The sequence below is a fragment of the Indicator indicator genome, chromosome 11 (assembly GCF_027791375.1).
Source record: "Indicator indicator isolate 239-I01 chromosome 11, UM_Iind_1.1, whole genome shotgun sequence".
In the NCBI taxonomy this organism is placed as follows: domain Eukaryota; kingdom Metazoa; phylum Chordata; class Aves; order Piciformes; family Indicatoridae; genus Indicator; species Indicator indicator.
Genome location: NC_072020.1, coordinates 33,263,860 through 33,289,789, shown reverse-complemented (window position 1 = coordinate 33,289,789; position 25,930 = coordinate 33,263,860). Strand labels below are relative to the sequence as shown.

Genomic DNA, 25,930 nt, shown 5'->3' with positions numbered 1-25,930 from the left:
CTCTTGCATTCAGCTGCCCAAAACTGGACACAACACTCCAGCTGTGGCCTCCCCAGAGCTGAGTCCCAGGGGACAATCCCCTCCCTGCTCCTGCTGGACACAGCATTGCTGATCCCAGCCAGGATGCCTTTGGCTTTCTTGGCCACCTGGGCACACTGCTGGCTCCTCTTCAGCTGCTTGGCCATCAGCACCCCCAGGTCCCTTTCTGCCAGCAGCTTTCCAGCCACACTGCCCCAAGCCTGGAGTGTTGCTTGGGGTTGTTGTGACCCAAGTGCAGGACCTGGCCCTTGGCCTTGTTGCAGCTCCTCCTGTTAATGTTGGCCATGGATCCAATCTATCCAAGTCCCTCTGCAGAGCCTCCCTGCCTTGGTGCAGATCAACACTGACACCTGACTTGTCATCTGTGAGCTCACTGCTGACACACTCTGTGTCTTCATCAAGGTCATCAGTAGAGATGTTAAACAGAAGTGGTCCCAACACTGAGCTCTGAGGAACACCACTGGTGCCTGGCTGCCAGCTGGGTTTAACATGCATCTATATGTACAAATGTACACCCACAGGTAAATAAGCCTCCCCACCCCCAGACATCTATCTGTGCAGAGCTGTACAGCTCATTCAATACCCCAAAGAAAGAGGGAGGGCAAGAGGGAGCTTTTCTTTGTTAAAGCTAAGGGCTGGACTGTCTGAAGCCATTAAGGATGAAAGGAAGATAGTTAGTAGGAACAGAAAATCTCAAAGGTATTTCTAAAAAATGTTGAGGGGTCATTGAGGCACTGGAGAAATACAAGGTAACTTCCTTGGCAGGCCATAAGGAGTTTTATTCGTTGAAGTGACTGCTCTGAACAGGGCACAGCTTTCTCTATTCTTCAGCCTGCTTCACTACAAAGGAGATGTGGTATTTTGGGACTGAAGTGAAACCTCACCTTGTGACCAAGATTGAAGCTGCAGCAGCATCTGGCCTTTAGTAGAAAGTAAGATCACATCCACAATTATGCCTTGCATTGTCTGTTCCATCCATTGCCCCTGCTTGGCATCTCTCAAAACCAGTGTGATACTTGGGCTGCAGCTGAAGAGAGAACTGCAGTTCTGCAGGCTCTCTGCTTTCTTCCTGACTCAGCCAACTGGGTGCTCAGTTAATTTCTGCACTGCTACAGAAGCTTCCTTACAGTGGAGGTAAGAAATATTTTTAATTGATTAGAGCCTCCCAGAGAGCCAAAGCTGATTTGTCAGTTCTCAGATGAGCCGTTCTAGAAATCATGTTCTCTGGTTGCAGAGATGAACTGGAGATAAACCCTCCAACCACTTCTATTCTGGCTGCATCACTCACAGAAATTTTGGCGGGGGGGAGAACAACTCCCTCCTTTGTATGAGTGTGAGTGAAGCTAAACACCACAGATTTAAAAGGAAAGCAGAGCTGAAAGGGTCACTGACCTTCGGCTCAGAAAGTATGGAGCCAGGTTCAAGGCATGAGACTAAGTAGAAAGACTGAAACAGATTGGCTTCAAAGGGGATAAAATGAATATCAGTGACAGCAAATTGTACTCTGACTTAGAAACATAGCATCTTAGAGTTGCTAGGGTTGGAAGGGACCACAAGGATCATCCAGTTCCAATCCCCCTGCCATGGCCAGGGACACCTCACACTACAGCAGGTTGCTCACAGCCACATCCAGCCTGGCTGCAAAAACCTCCAGGGATGAGGCTTCCACCACCTCCCTGGGCAACCTCTGCCAGTGTCTCACCACCCTCCTGGGGAAGAATTTCTTCCTAACATCCAATCTGAATCTCCCCATTTCTAGTTTTGCTCCATTCCCCGCAGTCCTATCACTCCCTGACACCCTAAAAAGTCCCTCCCCAGCTTTCTTGTAGCCCCCTTCAGATACTGGAGGGGTGTCTCAGCCAAGCCTCCCAGTTTGGTATCATCAGCAAACTTGCTGAGCAGACTCTGTCTGTCTGTCTGTCTGTCTCCTCATCAATGTCATTGATGAAGATGTTGAACAGACTGGACACAGCACTGATCCCTGGGGGACTCCACTGGTCACTGCTCTCCAGCTGGACTTGCCACCACTGATCACCACTCTCTGCACTCCTATGGAACACCAGTTCCTAATCCATCTCACTGTCTGTTATTCTATCCCACACCTCCTGAGCTTGCTCACAAGGATGTCTTGGGAGACAGTGTCAAAAGCCTTGCTGAGGTCAAGGTAGACTGCACCCCCTGGTCCCTCTGCATCTACTCATTCAGTTAGGACATCACAGAAGGCTGTCAGCTTAGCCAAGCAGGACTTGGTGAATCCATGCAGACTGCTCCTGATAACCTTCTTCTTTTCCAAGTGCCTAGAGATGCCCTCCAGAAAGAGCTGCTCCATCATTTTTCCAGGGATGGAGGTGAGGCTCACCAGTCTGTAGTTAACACATGTAGCTAATATATGTCTGTAATTAACATATATTAATTTTAACAATAATAACAAATATTCAGAAGCCACTTTCAACACAGTTTTCTTATTCTAAAAACGAATTTACTCTTCCCAACACCCAAGTGCAACATATGCAGTGTGCACAGCACAGGAAAATGGATAAGGAAATGGGATTGTGGAGATCTTCCTGCAGATTGTAATACACTTGGGCTTAGTCCCTTTAACACTACCTATGGTATGTGACCTGGGTATTTACCTTTCAGACCTCAGGCTGGGTCAGGTAATTGCATCTGGGAAATAAGAGTTTCTGTTCCTTCCCAGGCTTTTCATGGTCACAGTTCTGGGCTCCCCAGTTCAAGAGAGACAGAGACCTGCTGGAGAGAGTCCAAGGGAGAGCCAGGAGGATGCTTAGGGGACTTGAACATCTCCCTTGTGAAGAGAGACTGAGAGCCCTGGGGCTGTTTAGTGTGGAGAAGAGAAGGCTGAGAGGGGATCTGATCAATGTCTATCAATAGCTGAGGGGTGGGTGTCAAGGGGAGGGGGCCAGGCTCTTTTTGGCGGTGCACAGTGATAAGCCAAGGAACAATGGGTTCAAACTTGAACAGAGAAGATTTCACCTCAACATGAGGAGAAACTTCTTTCCAGTGAGGGTGACAGAGCCCTGGAGCAGGCTGCCCAGGGGAGTTGTGCAGTCTCCTTCTCTAGAGACTTTCAAACCCCACCTGGCTGCATTCCTGTGCAGACTCCCCTGGGTGATGCTGCTCTGGCAGGGGGGTTGGACCTGATGATCTCTGGAGGTCCCTTCCAACCTCTGATATACTGTGAGACTGTGAGACTGTGATTTTTGGAAGATTGATTTTTACAGCACTCATGTAAATGATTCCTAACTTCATTGTGAAAAAGAGATGAAAATGGACCACAGAAATCTCAGGAGCAATGTATGGATCTGGTCACAGCAACAAATGTGAGCGAGGCCCTTTCTGCTATGTGCTTACAGGGAGGCAATCCTGGGAACACTTGGGAATACATTCCATGTCCTCAGCACATTCCACAGCCTTGCACTTTATCTCTAGATTTGTAAAGATGATACAGCCAGAAGGAATGGGACTCTACTTAGAAAAAACACATAAGATGATCTCTTCCCATAACACTAGGATCCATGCCTGTGAGAGCAGCACCAAATAGCACAAGTCTTGTGATGAAGCAGAAGTCAACATCCAGTGACACAGAGAGCACCATAGTGTGAGGCCATGGGCTAAATTCCATGAACACACTACATTTCATTTCACAGAATCACACAACCTTAGAGGTTGCAAGTGACCTCAAAAGCTCATCCAGTCCAGCCCCCCTGCCAGAGCAGGATCACTTAGAATAGGTCACACAGGAACACATCCAGGGGGGTTTTGAATATCTCCAGAGAAGGAGAATCCACAACCCCGCTGGGCAGCCTCTTCCAGGGTTCTGTAACCCTCACAGGGAAAAAAAAAATACTTATCATTAGGTAGAATCACAGAATACTAGGGGCTGGGAGGGACCTCAAAAGCTCATCCAGTCCAACCCCCCTGCCAGAGAAGGATAACCTAGAGCAGATCACACAGGAACACATCCAGGCAGCTCTTGAATAACTTCAGAGGGGGAGACTCCACAACCCCCCTGGGCAGCCTCTTCCAGGACTCTGTCACCTTCACAGAGAAAAAAAAATTCCTCCTGTTTCCATGGAACTTCCTCTGCCTCAGCTTCCACCACTGCCCCTTGTGCTGGCATTGGGCATCACCCAGCAGAGCCTGGCTCCAGCCTCTGGGCACTCCCCCTGCACATCTTTAGCAACAGCAATGAGGTCACCTCTCAGGCTCCTCCTCTCCAAGCTCCAGAGCCCTCAGCTCCCTCAGGCTCTCCTCAGAAGGAAGATGTTCCACTCCCTTCAGCGTTTTTGTGGCTCTGTGCTGGACTCTCTCAAGCAGTTCCCTGAGGTCCTTCTTGAACTGAGGGGCCCAGAACTGGACACAATATTCCAGATGTGGCCTCCCCAGGGCAGAGTAGAGTGGGAGGAGAACCTCTCTCCACCTACTCCCCACAGCCCTTCCAATCCACCCCAGGATGCCTTTGGCCTTCTTGGCCACCAGAGCACATTGCTGGCTCATGGTCAACCTCCCATCCACCAGGACCCCCAGGGCCTTTTCCCCTTCACTGCTCTCCAACAGCTCAGTCCCCAACCTCTCCTGCTCCATGAGGTTGTTCTTTCCCAGGTGCAAGACTCTCCCCTTGCCCTTGTTCTATTTCATTCCATTTCTCCCTGCCCAACTCTCAGCCTGTCTCAGTCTCACTGAATGGCAGCACAACCCTCCTGTGTCAGCCACTCCTCCCAGTTTGGTGTCATCAGCAAACTTGCTGACAGTGCTCTCTGTGCCCTCATCCAGGTCCTTGATGAATATATTGAACAGCTCTGGTCCCAGGACTGATTCCTGAGGGACTCCACTAGACACAGGCCTCTAACTAGACTCTGTCCCATTGACCACAACTCTCTGACTTGTTCCTTCAATCAGTTCCCATCCACCTCACTGCCTGACCATCCAGACCACGCTGCCTCAGTTTAGCTGCAAGGATGCTGTTGGAGACAGTGTCAAATGCTCTCCTGCAATCCAGACAGATCAGAGATAAGCCTGTGAACTTACTGACCCAGCATTCCCAGAAATGTGATTGGCAGCATTTACCTTGTGACAGGCACTCATCTTCCCACACTGCTTTATTCAAGGGATTTCCCAAGCTACTTTTTACCTAAGAAATCAGCTTCTAGGGTCTGGAAAAGAGATGTAACGCAATAGCAGCAGTTTGAGAGATCCTACAACAGGGTATGTCTGGAGTGGCCTGGGCTGAGAGGAAGGGAGGAAAACCAGGACATCAGTGCCCAAAGCTTTAACTAACTACAGGAGAAATTGTAAAGCTTCAAATTCTTTCTTTACTGTGTAGTCAGAGAATATGCAGTCAGCAAGCTGTACCACCCCACTAAGACTTGTCAGTGACTTCAAAGCTTCCCTAAACTGGAAGGCTAAAAGTGGGAATCAAAGTCAGGCCATCTCTAAGACTGGTCTGCTGACCCACCTTTAGGTCAGGGGCTGGGAAAGGCCAATTTACTGTCCCAGTTTGAGCTGGTTGCCCTTAACAAAGCCACACAGTTGCAGAGCTCCAGAAGGCAGAGTGTCCAGGAGGTGTACCAGAAGGTTTAATCTTTGTATTTCCTCCCACAAATCCTGCATCTACACAAATCTGACTGCAAAGTTATTGTCTTTCTCTTGCTTCCCTTTCTCCTCGCTGGATGCAGCCAGCTCCCTTATCTGCTGTGGGGGGAGGATGGTTCCAGACTTATCTGTGGCCTTCCAGGCTGAACTACTTTTTACTGCTCAATCTTGGCCTGTTTAGGTTTAATGCCAGGAACCAAGGGAAGGCTGTTTCAGGCCTGGCCAGCCTGAATCCAGCCTAGCAATGGGGGAGGAAGAAAGAGCCCTGGGATGTACATTAAACCCCAGGTGGGGAGAAAAGGAGCAACTGATGTTTGTGGTTTAGACTGGTTGGGGGAAGGTGTTTGGGAGTTTTCATGTATCCTGTATATGTATTAGGTGTGAAGGATTCATGTATTCTGTATTTTCCTCTATATTTTTGCATACAGTTTCTGTATTTCTCTCCAACTCCACGAGAGCCTCTTTATTTCACTTCCTTTGGGAGTAAAATTATTTCTGTCTGCTCTTTAAGCCAAGACATTTACAGAAGGATAAGCACTTTGAATTCACCTCACCCTGATCAGAGTTAACTACTGTAAACAGTACTACTGTGGCATCAACATTCTGGTTACAAAAACTTCTCTTTCAGTAATGTACTCAATCAAATAGGAATCAGCCACTCTCTCCTTCAATGTGATATCCTTCTGGTACAGACCAGCATGGCAATATTAGCTCTTTCATAAAGGTGTCACAACAAAGGCAAATATTTTTGCTCCCATAGCAACTCCTTCTAGATCCTCACTTTCCACCTTGGCAAGGATCAAAATTCACTATTTTTTAACTGTGTTTCCTAAAAGACAGGCCCATCAATTGATCTGATTCTGTGAACAGCCCTGCAGGATATATTTTCCCAGCTTCTGTTCCTGTTAGTGAACATGGCCTTTTTGGCTGGTGAGCTGATCAGGATCGACACCGGGTCCGCTGTGCCTGCTTTGGGTTCTCTCTCTTTTCGTTTCTTTTCGGGGTTTGCGGGGCGGAAGGACCCTGGCAGAGAGTGACAACCAGCGGTCGTCCTCTCACTGCCTGCTCGGGATTGTGACGTCAGCCGCGGGAATGTTTAAAACCCGCGGGGCTGAGCGCCCGACGCCATTGTGGCTGGTGAGCTATAGGCTTCTTGCCTGCTTGCACGTGCCAGGGCAGCTGACAGGGTACAGGGGAAAACAAACAAACAAACAAACAAACAAACAAAACCAACCCTCAATAAAATCTCTGATCTTAAGATCTCTTGTCTGCAGGTACCTACCATGGTAGCAACTCGGACAAAGGGCGTTAAACATGCAGTAGGTTCTCAGACTGAGTCTCTCTACAAGCATGCTGGTGTTCAGGCTTCTGGCTGCAGTGAGTGTTCAAGCCTGGCACTTGGTGTGGAGGGTGAAGGAGACATCTGTGTCAGGTGTGACCAGGTGAATTGTCTATTAAATTTGGTAGCTGAGCTGAAGGATGAAGTGGCTGAGCTGAAAGCGGAGGTAGCAAGGCTCAGGACCATACGAGAATGTGAAAGGGAGTTGGATATGTGGGAACAGGCTTTGAAACCCTCTCCAGTTGAGGGGAGCAGTGGAGGATGGATACAGGTCCCTGTCAGGGGAAGCAAAGGGAATGCACCCCGACCCTCTTCCCCTCCCCCGCTGCCCTTGAGCAATAACTATGAGACTCTGCAGGCTGAGGGCAATGTGGATGAGAGTATTGTAGAGGAACCAATCAAGGAGATACCAAAGACGAAGCAGCACCCCCAAACCTTAAGGACCAGTGCTACAAAGAAAAAGAGAAAGGCTATAGTTATTGGAGACTCTCTCTTGAGGGGAACAGAGGGACCCATATGTCGTCCTGACCCATCCCATAGGGAGGTGTGCTGCCTACCTGGGGCCCGGGTGAGGGACATCACCCAGAGGTTACCTAAACTAATCCAGCCCTCTGACTATTACCCATTGCTGGTAATCCAGGCTGGAAGTGAAGAAATTGAAAAGAGCAGCACCAGGAAGATTAAAAAGGAATCAAAGGCCCTTGGGAAATCAATTGACGGGGCAGGAGCTCAAGTGGTGTTCTGCTCAGTTCCCTCAGCAGCTGTGGTGTACACTGAGAGGAACAGGAAAACCCACACCATCAACAGTTGGCTTAGGAGATGGTGCCAGCAGCGGAATTTTGGCTTCTTTGATCACGGGGCAACTCTTACTGCACCCGACCTGCTGGACCAAGATGGGTTGAATTTATCTAGAAAGGGTAAGAGGGTGCTGGCACTGGGGTTGGCAGGACTCATTGGGAGGGCTTTAAACTAGGTCTGAAGGGGGTGGGTGTGGAAACCAGTCTCCCTGGAGAGGAGGGAGGACCACACAAACTGGTGAAATCAGCAGCCCAGCTGAAGTGCATGTACACCAATGCACGCAGTATGGGCAACAAACAAGAGGAACTGGAACTCTTGGTTCACCAGGAGAACTATGATGTAGTTGCCATCACAGAAACGTGGTGGGACGATTCTCACAATTGGAGTACTGCACTGGGGGGTTATAAGCTCTTTAGGAGAGACAGGCAAGGGAGAAGAGGAGGAGGGGTGGCCTTGTATATTAGGGAATCCTTTGATGCCTCAGAACTTGAGGTTGCAGAAGAAAGGGTTGAATGCTTGTGGGTTAAAATCAGAGGGAGGCCACACAAAACTGACATCCTGGTTGGAGTCTGTTATAGACCACCCAACCAGGACGAGGAGGCCGATGAGATATTCTATAAGCAGATGGAAGCTGTCTCAAGATCATCAGACCTTGTCCTTGTGGGGGACTTTAACCTACCAGACATCTGCTGGGAACTTAATTCAGCAGAGAGGAGACAGTCCAGAAGGTTCCTAGAGTGCATGGATGACAACTTCCTGATGCAGCTCTTAGGTGAACCTACCAGGGGCAAGGCTCTGCTTGATCTGCTGTTCTCAAATAGAGAAGGGCTGGTGGGAGATGTGATGGTTGGAGGCTGTCTAGGGTGCAGCGACCATGAGATAGTGGAGTTTTCAATATGCAGGGAAATAGGGAGGAGCAGTAACAGAACCCTCACTTTGGACTTTCGGAGGGCAAACTTCAGGTTGTTCAGGCAACTTATTCAGAAAGTTCCCTGGGTAACAGCCCTTAAGAAGAAAGGGGTCCAGGATGGTTGGACCTACTTCAAACAGGAGCTCCTAAAGGCACAGGAACTGGCAGTTCCCACATGCCGTAAGACGAGCCGGCGGGGAAGACGACCGGCCTGGATGAGCAAGCAGCTCCTGAAGGATTTAAGGGAAAAAAAGAGGGTTTATCGCCTTTGGAAAGGGGGGGAGGCAACTAGTGATATGTTTAAGGATGTTGTTAGATCATGTAGAAGAAAAATTAGAGAGGCAAAAGCACAGTTAGAAATTAAACTGGCCGCTTCTGTGAAGGACAACAAAAAGCATTTTTATAAATATATTAATGCTAAAAAGAGGGGCAAGAGGAGCCTCCACTCTTTATTGGACGTGGAGGGTAACATTGTAACTAAGGATGAGGAGAAGGCTGAGATTCTAAATACCTTCTTTGCCTCCATTTTCAACAGTAAGGCAGGAGGACTTCAGGATAACTGGCCTCCTGAGCTGGTTGATGGGGTCAAGGAGCAGTGTTGTACTCCTGAAATCCATGTGGAAGTAGTTCGAGACTTGTTGAGTCACTTGGATATTCACAAGTCCATGGGACCTGATGGGATTCATCCTAGGGTGCTGAAAGAGCTGGCAGATGAGCTGGCCAAGCCTCTGTCCATCATTTTCCACCAGTCCTGGCTCACTGGAGAGGTCCCAGAAGACTGGAAACTGGCCAATGTGACACCCATCCACAAGAAGGGACGGACAGAAGAACCTGGGAACTACAGGCCTGTCAGCCTGACCTCAGTGCCAGGGAAAATCATGGAGCAGATTGTCTTGGGGGCAATCACTGCATACCTGAAGGATAGCCAAGGAATCAGGCCCAGCCAACATGGATTTAGGAAGGGCAGGTCCTGCCTCACCAACCTGATCTCCTTCTATGATCAGGTGACCAGCCTGGTGGACGTAGGAAAGGCTGTGGATGTAGTCTACCTGGACTTCAGCAAGGCCTTTGACACTGTCCCCCACAGCAAACTCTTGGCCAAACTGGCAGCCTGTGGCTTGGACAGCAGCACTGTGCACTGGGTTAGGAACTGGCTGGAGGGCCGAGCCCAGAGAGTGGTGGTGAATGGTGCCACATCCAGCTGGCAGCCTGTCACTAGTGGTGTCCCCCAGGGATCAGTGCTGGGCCCCATCCTGTTCAATATCTTTATTGATGATCTGGATGAGGGGATTGAGTCCATCATCAGTAAATTTGCAGATGACACCAAGCTGGGAGCAGGTGTTGATCTGTTAGAAGGTAGAAGGGCTCTGCAGAGGGACCTTGCCAGGCTGGACAGATGGGCAGAGTCCAACAGGATGGCATTCAACAAATCCAAGTGCCGGGTGCTGCACTTTGGCCACAACAACCCCATGCAGAGCTACAGGCTGGGGTCAGAGTGGCTGGAGAGCAGCCAGGTGGAAAGGGACCTGGGGGTACTGGTGGACAACAGCTGAACATGAGCCAGCAGTGTGCCCAGGTGGCCAAGAGAGCCAATGGCATCCTGGCCTGCATCAGGAATAGTGTGGCCAGCAGGAGCAGGGAGGTCATTGTACCCCTGTACACAGCACTGGTTAGGCCACACCTTGAGTCCTGTGTCCAGTTCTGGGCCCCTCAGTTTAGGAAAGATGTTGAATTGCTGGAGCATGTCCAGAGAAGGGCAACGAGGCTGGGGAGAGGCCTTGAGCACAGCCCTATGAGGAGAGGCTGAGGGAGCTGGGACTGTTTAGCCTGGAGAAGAGGAGGCTCAGGGGAGACCTCATTGCTGTCTACAACTACCTGAAGGGAGGTTGTAGCCAGGAGGGGGTTGGTCTCTTCTCCCAGGCAACCAGCACCAGAACAAGAGGACACAGTCTCAAGCTGTGCCAGGGGAGGTTTAGGCTGGAGGTGAGGAGAAAGTTCTTCACAGAGAGAGTGGTTGGCCATTGGAATGTGCTGCCCAGGGAGGTGGTGGAGTCACCATCCCTGGAGGTGTTCAAGAGGGGATTGGACGTGGCACTTGGTGCCATGGTTTAGATAGGCATGAGGTGTAGGGTGACAGGTTGGACTCGATGATCCTTGAGGTCTCTTCCAACCTTCTTGATTCTATTCTATTCTATTCTAAACATGTGTGTTAAGGATTGCACTCAGTCTTCCAGACAAGGTCTTACAAGTGTCTTGTGTCTGACATTGGTAATTCCTCATCCCTACAGGCAATGCCAGAGGATGCACCTTAGGAGTGCATGTGCTGTTTTTATAGATGCATTAGATGGGTGCTTTGTAATAATCCCCACCTGGACACAGCAATTGTTACTGCTGCTTATTGATGACATTCCACTCTACCATATTTCATCCAGTTTCTGTTTTTGTAGTCTTCCTAATCACTGGAACTTTCCTGTTTGACACTCTGAGCTGACTTGACCATCCTAATGATCTGCCCCCGTCGTTTACTGGTACAGTTCCATGATTGTGATTAGCAGCATTATTAACAGCACTGGGAAATGAAGCCATAGCAGTTCTGTAAATCTGTCTTTCACTTCAGTCTCCTGCCTTTGCTGTTGCATTTCCACATTCTCCCAGAAAAATAGTGTAAAAGCAATTACTTAGAACTTCATGAACAATAGAGCACCTTGTTTCTGCAGGAGAAATTTGTGCAGGGCAGTGCAAAGGGTCTGTACTTCTGTCAGACTGCCACAGACCTCTGGTGAATGACACAGGTCAACAGGAAAGATCAAGTATCGAGAGAGGTTCTCCTTTCCCTCTACTCTGCCCTGGTGAGGCCACATCTGGAATATTGTGTCCAGTTTTGGGCTCCTCAGTTCAAGAAGGACCTCAGGGAACTGCTTGACAGAGTCCAGCACAGAGCCACAAAGATGATCAGGACAGTGGAACATCTTCCTTCTGAGGAGAGCCTGAGGGAGCTGAGGGCTCTGGAGCTTGGAGAGGAGGAGCCTGAGGGTGACCTCATTGCTGTTGCTAAAGATGTGCAGGGTGAGTGCCAAGAGGCTGGAGCCAGGCTCTGCTGGGTGATGCCCAATGCCAGCCCAATGCCAGTGGTGGAAGCTGAGGCAGAGGAAGTTATATGGAAACATGAGGAAGAATTTTTTCCCTGTGAGGGTGACAGAGCCTTGGAGCAGGCTGCCCAGGGGGGTTGTGGAGTCTTGCTCTCTGAAGAGATTCAAGATCTGCCTGGATGTGTTCCTGTGTGATCTGCTCTAGGTGATCCTGCTCTGGCAGGGGGGTTGGACTGGATGCTTTTTTGAGGTTCCTTCCAGCCCCTAACATTCTGTGATTCTGTGAGCTTCAACTTGAATAGAAATGCATTCATATTAGAAACAAATCCAAATGAAACAAGTGATTGCTCAATAAATCCATATCCATCCAGCTATACTGACAACAGCCAGGCAAATTTCAGGCAGTTATTAATTTTTTTTCCCATTAAACCAGTTTAAATATTCATCATTGCCTTGAAAGTTTTATATTTCATCCTACAACAATATACCAACATACAGATTAAAAAAATATTACAAGGAAAGGATTCCTATCAAGAATTTTAATATTCTCCTACTAACCTTAGGTGGTTTAAAGGGGTAGTCCGGTGAAAAGGTGATGTCAAGGAAGAAAACTCCACCTTCATATACAGACCCTGGAGGGCCCAGTATAGTTGACCTCCATTCATAAATGTTGTCTCCTTTGGGTCCAGCACTAAAATAGAAAACAAAAGAGCCATGTCATAACCACATACAAGGAAGAATTTACTGCACCAGTTATACTTTCCCAGCAGCACTGCTCACTGCTGTTTCTGCAATAATACTACAAGTTAAAATGGTTTATCACATCCAGTTAATAAAAGACAGAACAGGTATCCTAAGTTTTGTCAGTGGAATAACACACTCAGCCAGAAAGAAGTATTAAGCATATATTATAAATTATTCAAATCAGCACCGCAAAATTCCCAACTCTCTTATCTCAGATATTTTAGTGGGCAGATGTGAAGTATTTACCATGCAGGAATACAGAGTGTTTGCTGAGATGTCTTGACACTCTCTTGGCTCATAAGCCATCCCATTTTCAGCTACCTCCTCATCCACCTACCTCCTCAGTCAGGAGTAGTGCAATTATGCACATTATTACAGAGCACAGGCTGTAGGAAAGATTAAGCAGGGTACAAACAACCTTGCAGCTGCAGTTTCCAAATGACTAACCTAAGGTCTCCAGTCACCAGCACAGCAGGCTGCCTTACTCTGCAATTGTTACCCTGTCTGAAAATTATTAGAAGCAGAAACTGGCTTAAGTTGTTGGATTATGTTAACTCAAAGCCCTTGTTTAAAAACACAACACTGAAACAATACTTAAAATGTGTGAAGCAAGAAAAATCTCTCACCCACGTGGTCATTTCCTAAGCAGAATAAAATTGAAAACTAAGAAAAGTTCATGGACATACCTCTTCCAAAAGCCAACACAGCCTCCTTTCAAACAACATCACATTTGTCCACAAAAATACATATTTTGCATAGGGTGGCCTCTTAAGGAATATGAAGACTTTTCATACTTTTTTTTATCTCCAGCCTGCTGATACAAGTCACTGATATAGGATCTGAGTTTTAATTAGGATCAGTTGGGATGGTGACTTCCAGATACCTGATTAAGATTTTTTCAGGGAAAAGTTGTCACAGTTTGAAGGGGGAACTTTAGCCTAGTCCCTGACTGCAAAGACTGAAAATAAATTACCATTGGATGTGAAAGGAAAATAATGCTAAGGTCTATAGAATTAATTGGCTTGCTAATGGGATAGACAGTAGAGGCAGAAACAGTTCTTGGTCTCCTTTTCTTCTTCTGTCCCTCTCCTGTGGCCTTGCCAGGGGATCTCTGTTGTGACTCCCGTGTGAGGTAATGGGAAGGAGGGAGGGAGTGGGGGAGGAGGTGAACGGTGCCCCTGGATCTGTCCAGGGGGGTCTGAGGAGTTTCTGTGTTGTTTATAAATTGTAAATATCTCTATGTTGTACACCTCTCGGATATTTTGTACATATTCATTGCATTTCACATTTCTAGAGTTCTATTTGCTTGTAGTTAGAGCTTCATTTGCTTCCATCCCAAACTGAGCTGGTCTGGAGATTTATTTTGGGGGTAATTTTCTCCAAATTAGTTGGGGGGTAATTTCAACCCACCACACAAGTTTTGGTAGATATTTCAAATAAGTGATGTGGTATTGTCTTAAGACATTTCTAGCAAAACAATTCTTATTATATTTGCAATAAAAGTTTCCACAGCGTGCAGGGGTTTGTGAAATAACTCTCTGTGTAGGACAGATGAAAGCTCTTGGCTATGCTCCATGTCTCACAATGTACCTGGGGCATACAACTATTATATGGTGTCATGTCATGTTCACTGCTCAACTATTGATTTTGTTCACTGGGAGTTCATCAAATCCTCCTTCACCTGAAACTCCTTGAGCTCCCTTCATCACAACTCCTGACTGCAGGATCCCCTGCACAGAGCTGTGTGGCTCAGTGCTGCATGGTGCACTTCATTAGCCATGGTACCAACATCCATTTGCCACAACAGCTGTTATTTCTCCTTGGCTTTCTAAACTGTGTGCTTGCCTAACAAAAATGGGTGACAGACACTATAGCATTATGGGATGCTCGTTTTCTATCAGCCATAGTACAAAATTAGCAATTGCTTTGCGGGTAAAATCATAGAATCATAGAATCACAGAATGGTCCAGGCCAGAAGGGACCTCCAGAGCTCATCCAGTCTGACCTCCCTGCAGTCAGCAGGGACATCCCCAACTAGATCAGGCTGCCCAGGGCCTCCTCCAGCCTCAGCTTGAACATCTCCAGGGAAGGAGCCTCAACCACCTCCCTGGCCAGCCTGTGCCAGTGTTCCACCACCTGGCTTTTTGAGTGTCACAACAGCAGAAGTGTTGCTATCCATATTTCACAGTGTCTGTCATACACCAGCTTGCTAGCTGCCAAACAAACACAATTTACCCACTTCTCAGTTTGCATTAGACTTTGTCATGAAGGCATCACATGCCCAGAATTCTGCCCCTAGATACCAACTAACTTGTCCCAACATGTTCTGGGAAAGTCCCCCTTCCACCCTCCTTTCAGGAAGGGAAGACAAAAGGCTCAGGCACCAGCCTGTCTCCTAAGGGGCAAAGAACTGAGGGCACCCATCTCAATGGGATGCCTATGCTCTGTCCATCTAAGGGTATAATTCTAGCTTCACCTTTCTATAGGTGGAAGCAGGTTATTGGCAAGTGAGCCCATTGGCTAAGTCCAACCTCGAGTGTCTATAAGTATTGCCCCATTTTGGTGCCACGTTGCTCTCTCCTTTGCTTTCACCCATCATGCAACTCACAATTGAGTAAGCTATAAGCCTTCCCACGCAAGCGTACTCGGAAGCCTCTGTGAACATGGAAGCCAGCCCACGGAGTGTGCATCGAGGACCCGCAAAGGATGATCCCATCACCAGAAGCGACATAGACCCAGTCGAAAAGGACTGAGGGAAGCCCCCAAAGAGGGTAAGATGTAACCCAAAGGGGGAAGGACTAGCCCAAGCCTGGCTGTCCAGAAACGCTGCAAGCTAATTAAGCAGCCAAATAAGCAGAAACGCATCTTGCGTGATTCCCGCAGACCGCGGGAGTGAAAGGAGCCACCCCCTGTAGCTGCTCCGCAGCCCGTATCAGGGCGAAACACCCGGGATTTTCCCCGAGGGAAACGAGACAGCAAAGATTAGCCTCTCCATTGAAGTCAAGGCAATGACTGTACCATTATAATTTAAATGGAAGCAGTCGCCCAGAGAAGCGGCAGTCAGCTCACAACTCGAGCTGAGCGAGGGGGGGAAGCATTGCGTCACCGCACCCCCCACCGGAGACCTGCCTACGGGAAAACTGCCCTCGATCGTAGGGTCGAGCACCAAAAAGACCTGGCCCTCCTGAGCCGTCCTCCGGTCAGGGAGCCAGTCCCCCCCACGCAGACCGCGGGAGGACAAAGAAGCGAACTGCCCTTCCCGCAGACCGTGGGAGGAGAAAGCCAACCTTGCCACCCCCCAGAGCCGGGAGGGAGAAAGAAAGCGCCGCCCGAACGGGGCCAGATACCCAGCGAGCCCGCGTGATCCGGCAATTTGTCTCGCTGCATGTATCTTTCATGTGTATAACATTTAGTAACGTTCTATTCAAAGTGCCCGCGCACAGCCGTGTGATATTTCCAGCTTAACCTGCCTCGTGACAAGGTTATAAATATCCCTATACATAGCTCGCAGCCACAAGCGCCTTGTCGAGTCTCCATCTAGTGGACAAGCGGTGGAACTGCACCCTTTCGTTCCCTTCATTAGAAATTGACTGTAAATATTATAATTGGGCATAATTGTAAATACTAAATCAGTTATGGTCTATATTATTACAACCGTGCATCCGAATCAATATATACAAAGTAATTAATCGAATATTAAAAATAATAAACAATAATTTCATAACTCATATTTTCATAATTCATAATTAATAATCACCATTCTCCATCCCTATTCCCCCTATCCGCGACAACTTTGAATACTGAAGCACAGCTGAGACTGCTGTAAGAAAGAAACCAGGGAATGAATAATTAAAAACATCACCACTGCCTTTAGGAAGGCCAATCCTGAGTCAACAGGGAAGGCTTAACAGTGACTGAACAAGGCATTAAGAGGCTAATTGAACTCTTCATAAGCTCAAACACACATGGTCCTCTATCAGTGCTATGATACACAATGTTCACATAAAAGAAAACCCTTAAAAAAAAGGCAATCATTTAGTTGAAATAAAGGCAAGAAGTCTAAATCTGACATGGAGAAAAGCACATAATATGTGAAGAAAGTATTTCCTATTTTCTGCAGAAAAATGTTCTAATAGCTGGAGAAGCAATGACTCAGGGGATGCCACCAGGTTACAATGGCAGTGATATAAACGTAAATCTCAGAGAAGCAGCTGGGCAGAGCAGCAAATGTGAGCCCTGTCCCTTTAAGACTTCTGCAAGGCCTCTGACACAGTCCCCACAGCATCCTGCTGGCCAAGATGGATAGATGTGGATTTGCTGGGTGGACTGTTCAGTGGATAAGGAATTGGCTGGGTGGTCACATCCAGAGGGTGCTGCTCAATGGCTTGAAGTCCAGCTGGAGAGCAGTGACAGTGGTGTCCCTCAGGGGTCCCTACTGGAACCTGTGCAGTTTAAGATTTCTATCAATGCTATAGACAGAGGGATCCAGGCACCACCAGCAGTGTGCAGATGACACCCAGCTGAGTGGTTCTGTTGATACAGCAGAGGGACAGGATGGCATCCAGAGGGACCTGGACAGGCTGCAGAGGTGGTGCCCAGGTGAACCTCATGAGGTTCAACAAGAGCAAGGCAGAGTTCTGCACCTGGGCTGGAACAATCCTCACTGGCAATACAGACTGGGGCAAGAGGGGATAGAAAGCAGCCATGAGAAAAAGGACTTGGGGGTGCTGATAGATGAGAAGCTGGACAGGAGCAGGCAGTGTGAGCTTGCAGCCCAGAAGGCAAATCCCAGCCTGGGCTGCATCCAAAGCAGCATTGCCAGCAGAGCCAGAGAGGTGATTCTGCCACTTTGCTCTGCTCTGGGGAGACCTCACCTGGAGTGCTGTGTACAGCTCTGGAGCCCCCAATAGAGGAAGGACACGGAGCTGATGGAGAGGGTCCAGAGGAGGCCATGAGAATGCTCAGGGGGTTGGAGCAGCTCTGCTACAAGGACAGGCTGAGGGAGCTCGGGGTGTTCAGCCTGCAGAAAAGGAGGCTCTGGGGAGACCTAATAGCAGCCTGGCAGTACCTGAAGGGGGCTCCAGGAAGGCTGGAGAGAGACTGTTTGCAAAGGCCTGCAGGGACAGGACGAGGGACAATGGCTTCAAACTAGAGCAGAGCAGATTTAGATTGGATGTTAGGAAGAAGTTCTTTACTCTGAGGGTGGTGGAACACTGGAACAGGGAGGTGGTTGAGGCTCCTTCCCTGGAGATGTTCAAGGTGAGGCTGGAGGAGGCCCTGGGCAGCCTGATCTAATTGGGGATGTCCCTGCTGACTGCAGGGAGGTCAGACTGGATGAGCTTTGGAGGTCCCTCCTGGCCTGGACTCCTCTGTGATTCTATGTAGCCAGGGGGAGATGGTTGAGCCTTTTTAGTGTGTGAGCAAAGCTCACTTTTTGGTCTCTGACAGCAGCATTTTCAGAATGTGTACGTTTTCCATTTGTTTTGCTCATGTATTTAATTGCACTAACATCTGAAATGAGCAGCCATTAATTAGAATAGTTGGGAAATGCTCCATCTGCTAGTTGAACTGCTTCAGCATGTCCAGCTACGGCCCAAGCCTGATGGCAGTCTGAGGATGCTGATTAACATTAATTGCAGGTTTCCCTTACAGATGAGAGATGAAGCTTTATTAAGTGTTGTTATTAATGTGGGGGATAGCCTGAATGCTGTGGAGTGTGTGCAGAGGCTGCTGCTCCCCTGGCTGCCTGTTAGAGTGCTCGCTGGCAGCGAGGCTGCTCAGCCCCTGGGAAACACTGAGCCATGTGCACAGCTAACAGCAGGCCTGAAGGGCAACAGCCTGCACCAGCACAACAGGGTTGTTGTTTTTTTTTTCACTTGCACATTAATAATACAAAAAGTTTGACAAGTGTATTATCTTTGTTTTCCTTCTTTCCTAATTGTTAAGCCTTTTATTTACCCACACTATTGGCAGACAGAGCAGTGACTCATCGGTCTTCACCAGAGAAAATCCCCACATGCACAAGACCTCAGCCAGAGACTTATTCTATAAGGTTTGTGATGCAAGAGGATTTAATTGCCCTTCTTTCTAGATGGATATCTGCCCAGCACACTGAAGCTCAAATATTTAACATTTGGTTTGATTTATATTCAAGCTCTATTAATGGTACTGGCAACCAGAGCACAGATCTCTGAGAAAGCGAACCAAACATCCCAGTGTGTGGTAGTTTTAGACTGATGATTTTTCTACAGATCTTGAGTAGAAAGTGGTAGAATGTAAATAAATTACCATTGGAAGTAAGGGGGAAATAATGATAAGGTCTAAATAATCCCATTGGTCTGATAACTATAATAAAGTTAGTTGGATAAACGAACTTGGTCTCTTAGCTTCTTCACTCTAGCTGATACTTGTTGGTGGCTTTTGCTTAGCTGTTGCTGACCTTGGTTTCTGTGGCTAAGTACTAACAAAGCTACTGTCTGCTGTTCTCTTCTCTTTTCTCTTTTCCCTTGTACAGTGGGGGTCAAGAGGGGGAAGCTGTTGGTAGCCCCCTGGTTCTGTCCAGGGGGGTTCTTGTGTTGTTTATAAATTGTAAATATATGTAAATATTGGATATTTTGTACAGAGATTCATAGAATCAGTCAGGGTTGGAAGGGACCACAAGGATCATCCAGTTCCAAGCCCCTGCCATGGGCAGGGACACCTCACACTACAGCAGGCTGGCCAGAGCCTCATCCAGCTTGGACTTAAACACCTCCAGGGATGGGGCCTCAACCACCTCCCTGGACAACCCATTCCAGGCTCTCACCACTCTCATGGGGAAGAACTTCTTCCTCACAGCCAGTCTGAATCTCCCCACTTCCAGCTTTGCCCCATTCCTTCCAGTCCTGTCACTACCTGATATCCTAAAAAGTCCCTTCCCAGCTTTCTTGTAGCCCCCTTCAGATACTGCAAGGCCACAAGAAGGTCTCTTCAGAGCCTTCTCTTCTCCAGACTGAACAGCCCCAACTCTCTCAGTCTGTCCTCATATGAGAGGTGCTCCAGCCCTCTGATCATCCTGGTGGCCCTTCTCTGGACATCTTCCAGCATGTCCATATCCCTCTTGTAATAGAGGCTCCAGAACTGGATGCAGTACTCCAGCTGGGGTCTCAGCAGTGGGAGAATCACCTCCCTTGTCCTGCTGGCCACACTTCTCCTGACGCAGCCCAGGCTCTGCTTGGCATATTCATTGCATTTTGTATTTCTAAATTTTAGTCTGCTTGTAACTGGAGCTTCATTTGCTTTCCAACTGAGCTGGTCTGGCAATTTGATTTTTTTTGGGGGGGGGTGGGTGGGGTGTGTGTAATTTCAACCCATCACACAGTGCCAGAAGTTCTTTGCAAAGACAGATTCAGATGTGTACCTGCTCAGTGAAGGGCAGAGTAAATCTGTCTTGAACTCTGCTGACCCAGGGCCAGAGCATATGCATGCTGCCTGCTACTAACCCACTGCTACAACTGGCAGCTTCAGAGGAGAAATGGTGGTGCCTCAGCAGCTCCAAGTGGAAGTGGCTGAACTATAAGGATGTGGTGGTTAGGAGATGGACAGGTTCCCTGACGGGCCACCAGAACAGCCTCCCTGTTCAAGCCCTGGTGCTGAAAGCCAAATGAACCTGCAGGGTAAGGCAGAGGAGCAGCCCAGTGAGAAGCCATGCTGTGTGACTCTGGAGCTGGCACTCCACACGTTTCCAGGGTTATCTCCTAGCCAGAAATTTGTAGCATAGGACTGAGGAGGTGCAGCTGAGCATAAAGGCCCTGGAAACTTGATGTTATCAATGGCTTGTCAAGAGCCAGCTCTCTGCTGTAATTTTTCCACTACAGCTGATGAGACACTGTACAGATTATTGTCTGGTTTAGCTGCTGGGGAGGCTTTGCTCACTGGAAGAGCTGCAGTGGGTGGACACAGAGCCAGCCTTTTTCCTCTGCCAGAATGACATCAGTATGGGTGTAGGAAATTCAGGACAAAGGAGTCAAGATATGCAAAATGGTCTCCTTTGTATTTCACTGTCCTTTTCCACTCCTTAAATATTTATTTTTGTTCTGCTACTGCTTCCCACACACATCCTTGCAGGTGAAAGGTATGCACACCAGTTACAGTTAGCAGCTAAATGCTTTAGAAGCTGCTGTAAGTGAAATGATTTTGCTTTCAACACGCTTAATGCACTGAGTACTTTCTATTCTCTCAACAGGTTTTAAGCAGGCAGTCACTTGAAAGTAGTGCTGCTAAAAACTGCTTTGACCCATTTTAAACACTAAGCTTTCCCAGCATTTAGAACAGCTGGAATACTGAGTGTCAAACCATGCAGTTGGAGGGTTGCATGTGTGATGGCTGTAAGATGGTGTCTTTGATTTTTCTCACTAAGTTCAAGCAGAAAAGTGAAAGAGTGTAAATAAGTCACTATTGGGTGTAGGAAAGCAAAATAATGATTGTTCTAAACACTTCCATTGGAGAGAGGGAAATGGTTAAGAACCACTACTCAGAACAAGGTCGGGCAGTCAGGCAGTCTCGCAGTCCACCTTCTCTCAGTCTGCCTGCTTCTTCTCTCTCCTGGCTGAAGATAACACACTGACCTTGACAAGCTAAATCTAACAGCCTCTCTGCTTCCTGGCTCTCTTCCCTCTCTTGCCTGCTTTGGGGGGTGGGGGGGAGGTCCATTGGGAAAGAAGCATAGCCCCTTCTGGGGGCCAGATGGGCTTGGTCATGTTTTCCTGTTGATTGTACATATTTGTAAATGTTGTGAGTAGTGTCTGTTTGTACATAATCATTGCATTTCATCATAGGTTGTAGTTTTGCCTATAAATACAGCTTTATTTGCTTCCTAATCTGAGCAGAAACAAATCATACAAGCAATTGCCCCACGTTGGGCACTCCAACACACACGAGGCAATTGTTTGTATGGTTTATTTCTGCTCAGAGCATGAAAACAACAGTATCTATGAAACACCCCAGATGAAAATCTGGCTGGAGAACTCAAGAAAGCACAGACAGTTTTTAGTTTTATTAAAGCTGTGAGTTGTATACAAGTGTACTTAATTTCCAGATAACTCCAGGAATTTAGGATCCAGAAATTCAAAGAAACAAGAGCCTCCTCTATTTATTGATTGGATGGAATAAATTAGTCAAACCAACATGATTATTTTCTGACCTAACTGATGGTAGGTGATGCTTCCCCAGTGACTATCAATGGCAGTAGCATAACTGTAGAAAATGAAGACTAAATTCCCTGTGTTCCCTTCCATTCTTGGGCTTTGAATCTTGATGGTATCCACGTTTAAAGTGTAACTGCATTCTTTTAACACCAAGCAAAGGCAAGCTGACAGCACAAAGCATAGAAGTAAGAGAAGGAATTGTAGCTTAAATTGCCTTCTAGTTACAACAGGCTAACAGTGTGTGGGAAAGTAGTCAGGCCAAGTTAAACAGGAAAGCAAGATGCCTGGGAGGCCTTCTTCAGGACTCAGAAAGAAATGGAAAGATTCTTCTGGACTGTGTGAGTTTAATTTCATTTTTATCCTTATCCTTTATGGCAAGTCAGAATATACCAGGACCAGGATATTATAGTAACTTTGTCCATGAATTCAAATTCCATGACGTTGTCTATGGCAATTAATTCTTATCCAGCATTATCCAGTCTGAAGTGCCTTAGATCACATCTGGGGTGCTCCTGCACTGAGTGCAGTCCATGAAGGATGCAGACCCTCTGAATTCAGTAACATTTGACAGCAGAAAGAAGAAGGAAACACTCTAGAGGGCTGGAGCTCCACTGCTATGGAGTCAGACTGAGAGAGTTGGGGCTGTTCAGTCTGGAGAAGAGAAGGCTCCCAGGAGACCTTCTTGTGGCCTTCCAGGATCTGAAGGGGGCTACAAGAAAGCTGGGGAGGGACTTTTGAGGGTGTCAGAGAGTGATAGGACTGGGGGAAACAGAGCAAAACTAGAAATGGGTAGATTCAGATTGGATGTTAGGAAGAAGTTTTTCACCATGAGGGTGGTGAGACACTGGAACAGGTTGCCCAGGGAGGTGGTGGAAGCCTCATCCCTGGAGGTTTTAGCAGCCAGGCTGAATGTGGCTGTGAGCAACCTGCTGTAGTGTGAGGTGTCCCTGGCCATGGCAGGGGGGTTGGAACTGGATGATCCTTGAGGTCCCTTCCAGCCCTGACAATTCTATGATTCTAGTCTCTTCCTCTTCCTGTCCTTTTGTCACATAGAGTCTTGACTGTGTTATTTCCCTCTGAGGAGAGAAGCTCATCACAAAACTCTCCCCATTTATAAGACATGTAACACTTTTTCTTGCAATCTTGTTTCTTGCACATCTAAGTTATGCTGGAGCAGATCCTGCCTCTAGCTGCTCTTGGTGAATGCTTCTGGGAGGCCAGCTGCCCAGAGGGCAAAGTGCATATAAAAGTATTGGAAGACTGGCCAAATGATTTAAGAGCAGAGCTGGTGAGAATGGAGGATGGATGTGACAAAACAGTGAGATATGCCTCCTGAGAAGCTCGTATGAAGCCACACTAAGACAAACCCAGTGCATATCTCTGCTCTGCTTTGAACATGGTGACAGTACAGAAATTGGCCCTAAGCAGAAGTGCTGCTTTGGCCTGGTCCTCAGACCTGGGGCTGTTCCCATGCTTGAGGACAGCCACAAGAGCAGCAGTAGGGCTGTGCTGGCAGAGTGGTTGCTCAGTAACATCAATGAGGGAAGAAGTCAGTCAGCAGGAGCTGTGCTGATGCTAACATCAGCAGGTGAATCAGCCCAGCCCTGTGCAAAAAAGTGCAAAAGCAGTGCCACTGTGAAGCACTGGCACCACAGCCCCAGGAGCAACCACAGTTCTCAGCTGTGCTTTCCCCCTGCTCTGTGGCTGGCTTTGGGACAGACTCAGCACTGCTCATCTCTTGAATTTCTTCTGCTGTTCTCCCAGATCTCTCTCATCTCCATTCTAGAAGTCCACCTGCTCCAACACCTGTCAAAGCTTCATCCTTCCTCTTCCTGTGTCACTGATAATTCTTCTTCACAGACCCTGTATTTTCTATTTTCTGCTCGAGGGTGGTTTCTTTCCCACCCACTCTCTGCATGGTGACAATTCATTGCTCCTTCATGGTGGATCCCTCCTCCCTTCAGGTACAAGCAGATCCCCCTTCCACAGACACCTCCTTTGGTTTTCTCTCATCAACAGCCATCAATAAAGCTCAGTATTTTTTATTTTTCTCCAGAAAGGAGGAGGATGTGGAAAAGGGTAGAAGGGGATTTTATTACAGTACAGCAGATACTCATTTTGATTTTTGTTGTTGTTGTCAGTTTTCCCCCCATTGCTCTTCTTGGAGATGTACAAAATGAGGTGCAAGTGGAGTGGGTGCTGCAACAACAGCAGCTCAGGAAAGTAAAAGGGAGTCACAGCTGCCTGCCCAGATGCTACAGTGGTGTAAGTAGGTACTTCCTAGGTACTTCCATACACAGTTGCTACAGCAGCCAAAGGAATACAAAACAAAAGCAAAGAGATAGCAGCAAGCACTGAGAGTGCCTGTGGCAATGGGCACAGTTGTGTGGTTAATAACACCTCTGCTATGAATAAAATTAGCAGACTTGTCTGGAAGAAGCAAAACCCAACAACAATTTCAGAAATGAACCTCTTCAGAATTAGAGGCAAGAGCTTAGTTTGCCTATAGTATTGATGACTTCAACTCTTATCAAGAAATAAACCCTTCCCAAAGTTGTACCTTCAGAATGCATAACCCTCCTTTTTTTTCCCCTTCCTGAAAATCTTCCATCCGGATGGCATAAAAAGTGCCACTATCAAAATACTGGAAGATGCTCATGGTTCTTACTTGTTATTATCTAGAACAAAGTTATAACACTTTCAGCATCCCATTGGAGTCTCAAGAAAGCTAAATTTTTCTAAGAAAATTAACAAAAATTAGCAAAACAAGTTGTTTAGCTTACTTGAACTAGACACTGTATGCAAGAGAAGGCTTGGCTTTCCAGAATCACAGAATCACAGAATGTTAGGGATGGAAGGGACCTCCAAAGCTCATCCAGTCCAACCCCCGTGCCAGAGCAGGAGCACCTAGAGCAGGTCACACAGGAACACATCCAGGCAGGTCTTGAATATCTCCAGAGAGGGAGACTCCACAACCCCCCTGGGCAGCCTCTTCCAGGGCTCTGTCACCTTCACAGGGAAAAAATTCTTCCTTCTGTTTCCATAGAACTTCCTCTGCCTCAGCTTCCATCACTGCCCCTTGTGCTGTCATTGGGCATCACCCAGCAGAGCCTGGCTCCAGCCTCTGGGCACTCCCCCTGCACATCTTTAGCAACAGCAATGAGGTCACCTCTCAGGCTCTTCCTCTCCAAGCTCCAGAGCCCTCAGCTCCCTCAGGCTCTCCTCAGAAGGAAGATGTTCCACTCCCTTCAGCATTTTTGTGGCTCTGTGCTGGACTCTTTCAAGCAGTTCCCTGAGGTCCTTCCTGAACTGAGTGGCCCAGAAAGGGACACAATATTCCAGATGTGGCCTCCCCAGGGCAGAGTAGAGGGGGAGGAGAACACTCCATGCAACACTCAACTCTGGGTCTATGCTACAGCCAGTACTTTTGGTAAGCCTGTAATGTTACTGGGAGTTTATGTTTTACATATGTTGGAATATCAACCTAGTTAGAGAAAGTAAGCATGAGTTTTGGTAGGTATCTTTCATCAGACTTAACGGAAACTGACTGAGCTACTTGTCACTCAGAAATGCTCTGGTGGAAGAGAAACATAAGATAAGTCCCTTACACCACTGAAGTTTCCATTAGAAGCCAGAGAATTCAGATGAAAAATTGGATGGTATTTCCTCCCATTTCTTCCAGTTCCGATTGAGAGAAGCAGTAACAGGAGGATCACAGGCTCACAAGATGTTAGTTAGGGGTTGGAACGGACCTCCAGAGATCATCAAGTCCATCCCCCTGACAGAGCAGGACCATAAAATCCAGCACAGGTCACACAGGAATGCATCCAGACAGGGCTGGAATATCTCCAGGGAAGGAGACTCCACAACCTCTCTGGGGATCCTGTTCCAGTGTTCCGTGACCCACCCAGTGAAGAAGTTCCTCCTCATGTTGAGGTGGAACCTCCTGTGCTGGAGTTTCTATCCCATTGCCCTTTGTCCTAGTCCAGGCTGCAAGTGAGCAGAGCCTGTCCCCTCCCTCTTGACCCCCAGCCCTTAGATATTGATAGACATTGATCAGATCCCCTCTCAGTCTTCTCCTCTCCAGACTAACCACCCCCAGGGCTCTCAGCCTCTCCTCCCCAGGCAGTGCTCCAGTCCCTTCAGCATCCTTGTAGCCCTCCCTCAGACTCCCTCCAGGAGATCCCTGTCCCTCCTGAACTGGGAGCCCAAA

At 47.8% G+C, this 25,930-nt stretch overlaps 1 protein-coding gene across 1 annotated transcript in view; it reads right to left on the bottom strand.

The window, feature by feature from the left end:
• Positions 1 to 24,376, bottom strand: part of LOC128969874 (ubiquitin-conjugating enzyme E2 E1-like) — a 74,998-nt gene extending 50,622 nt beyond the window's left edge. The window contains exons 1-3 of the mRNA XM_054384844.1: positions 24,278 to 24,376; positions 23,822 to 23,916; positions 12,347 to 12,479 (exon numbers count right to left, since the gene is read on the bottom strand). Of these exons, the coding sequence (XP_054240819.1) occupies positions 12,347 to 12,479; positions 23,822 to 23,916; positions 24,278 to 24,376 (327 nt within the window). The remainder of the gene's footprint in view (positions 1 to 12,346; positions 12,480 to 23,821; positions 23,917 to 24,277) is intronic.
• Between the last annotated feature and the right edge of the window lie 1,554 nt (positions 24,377 to 25,930).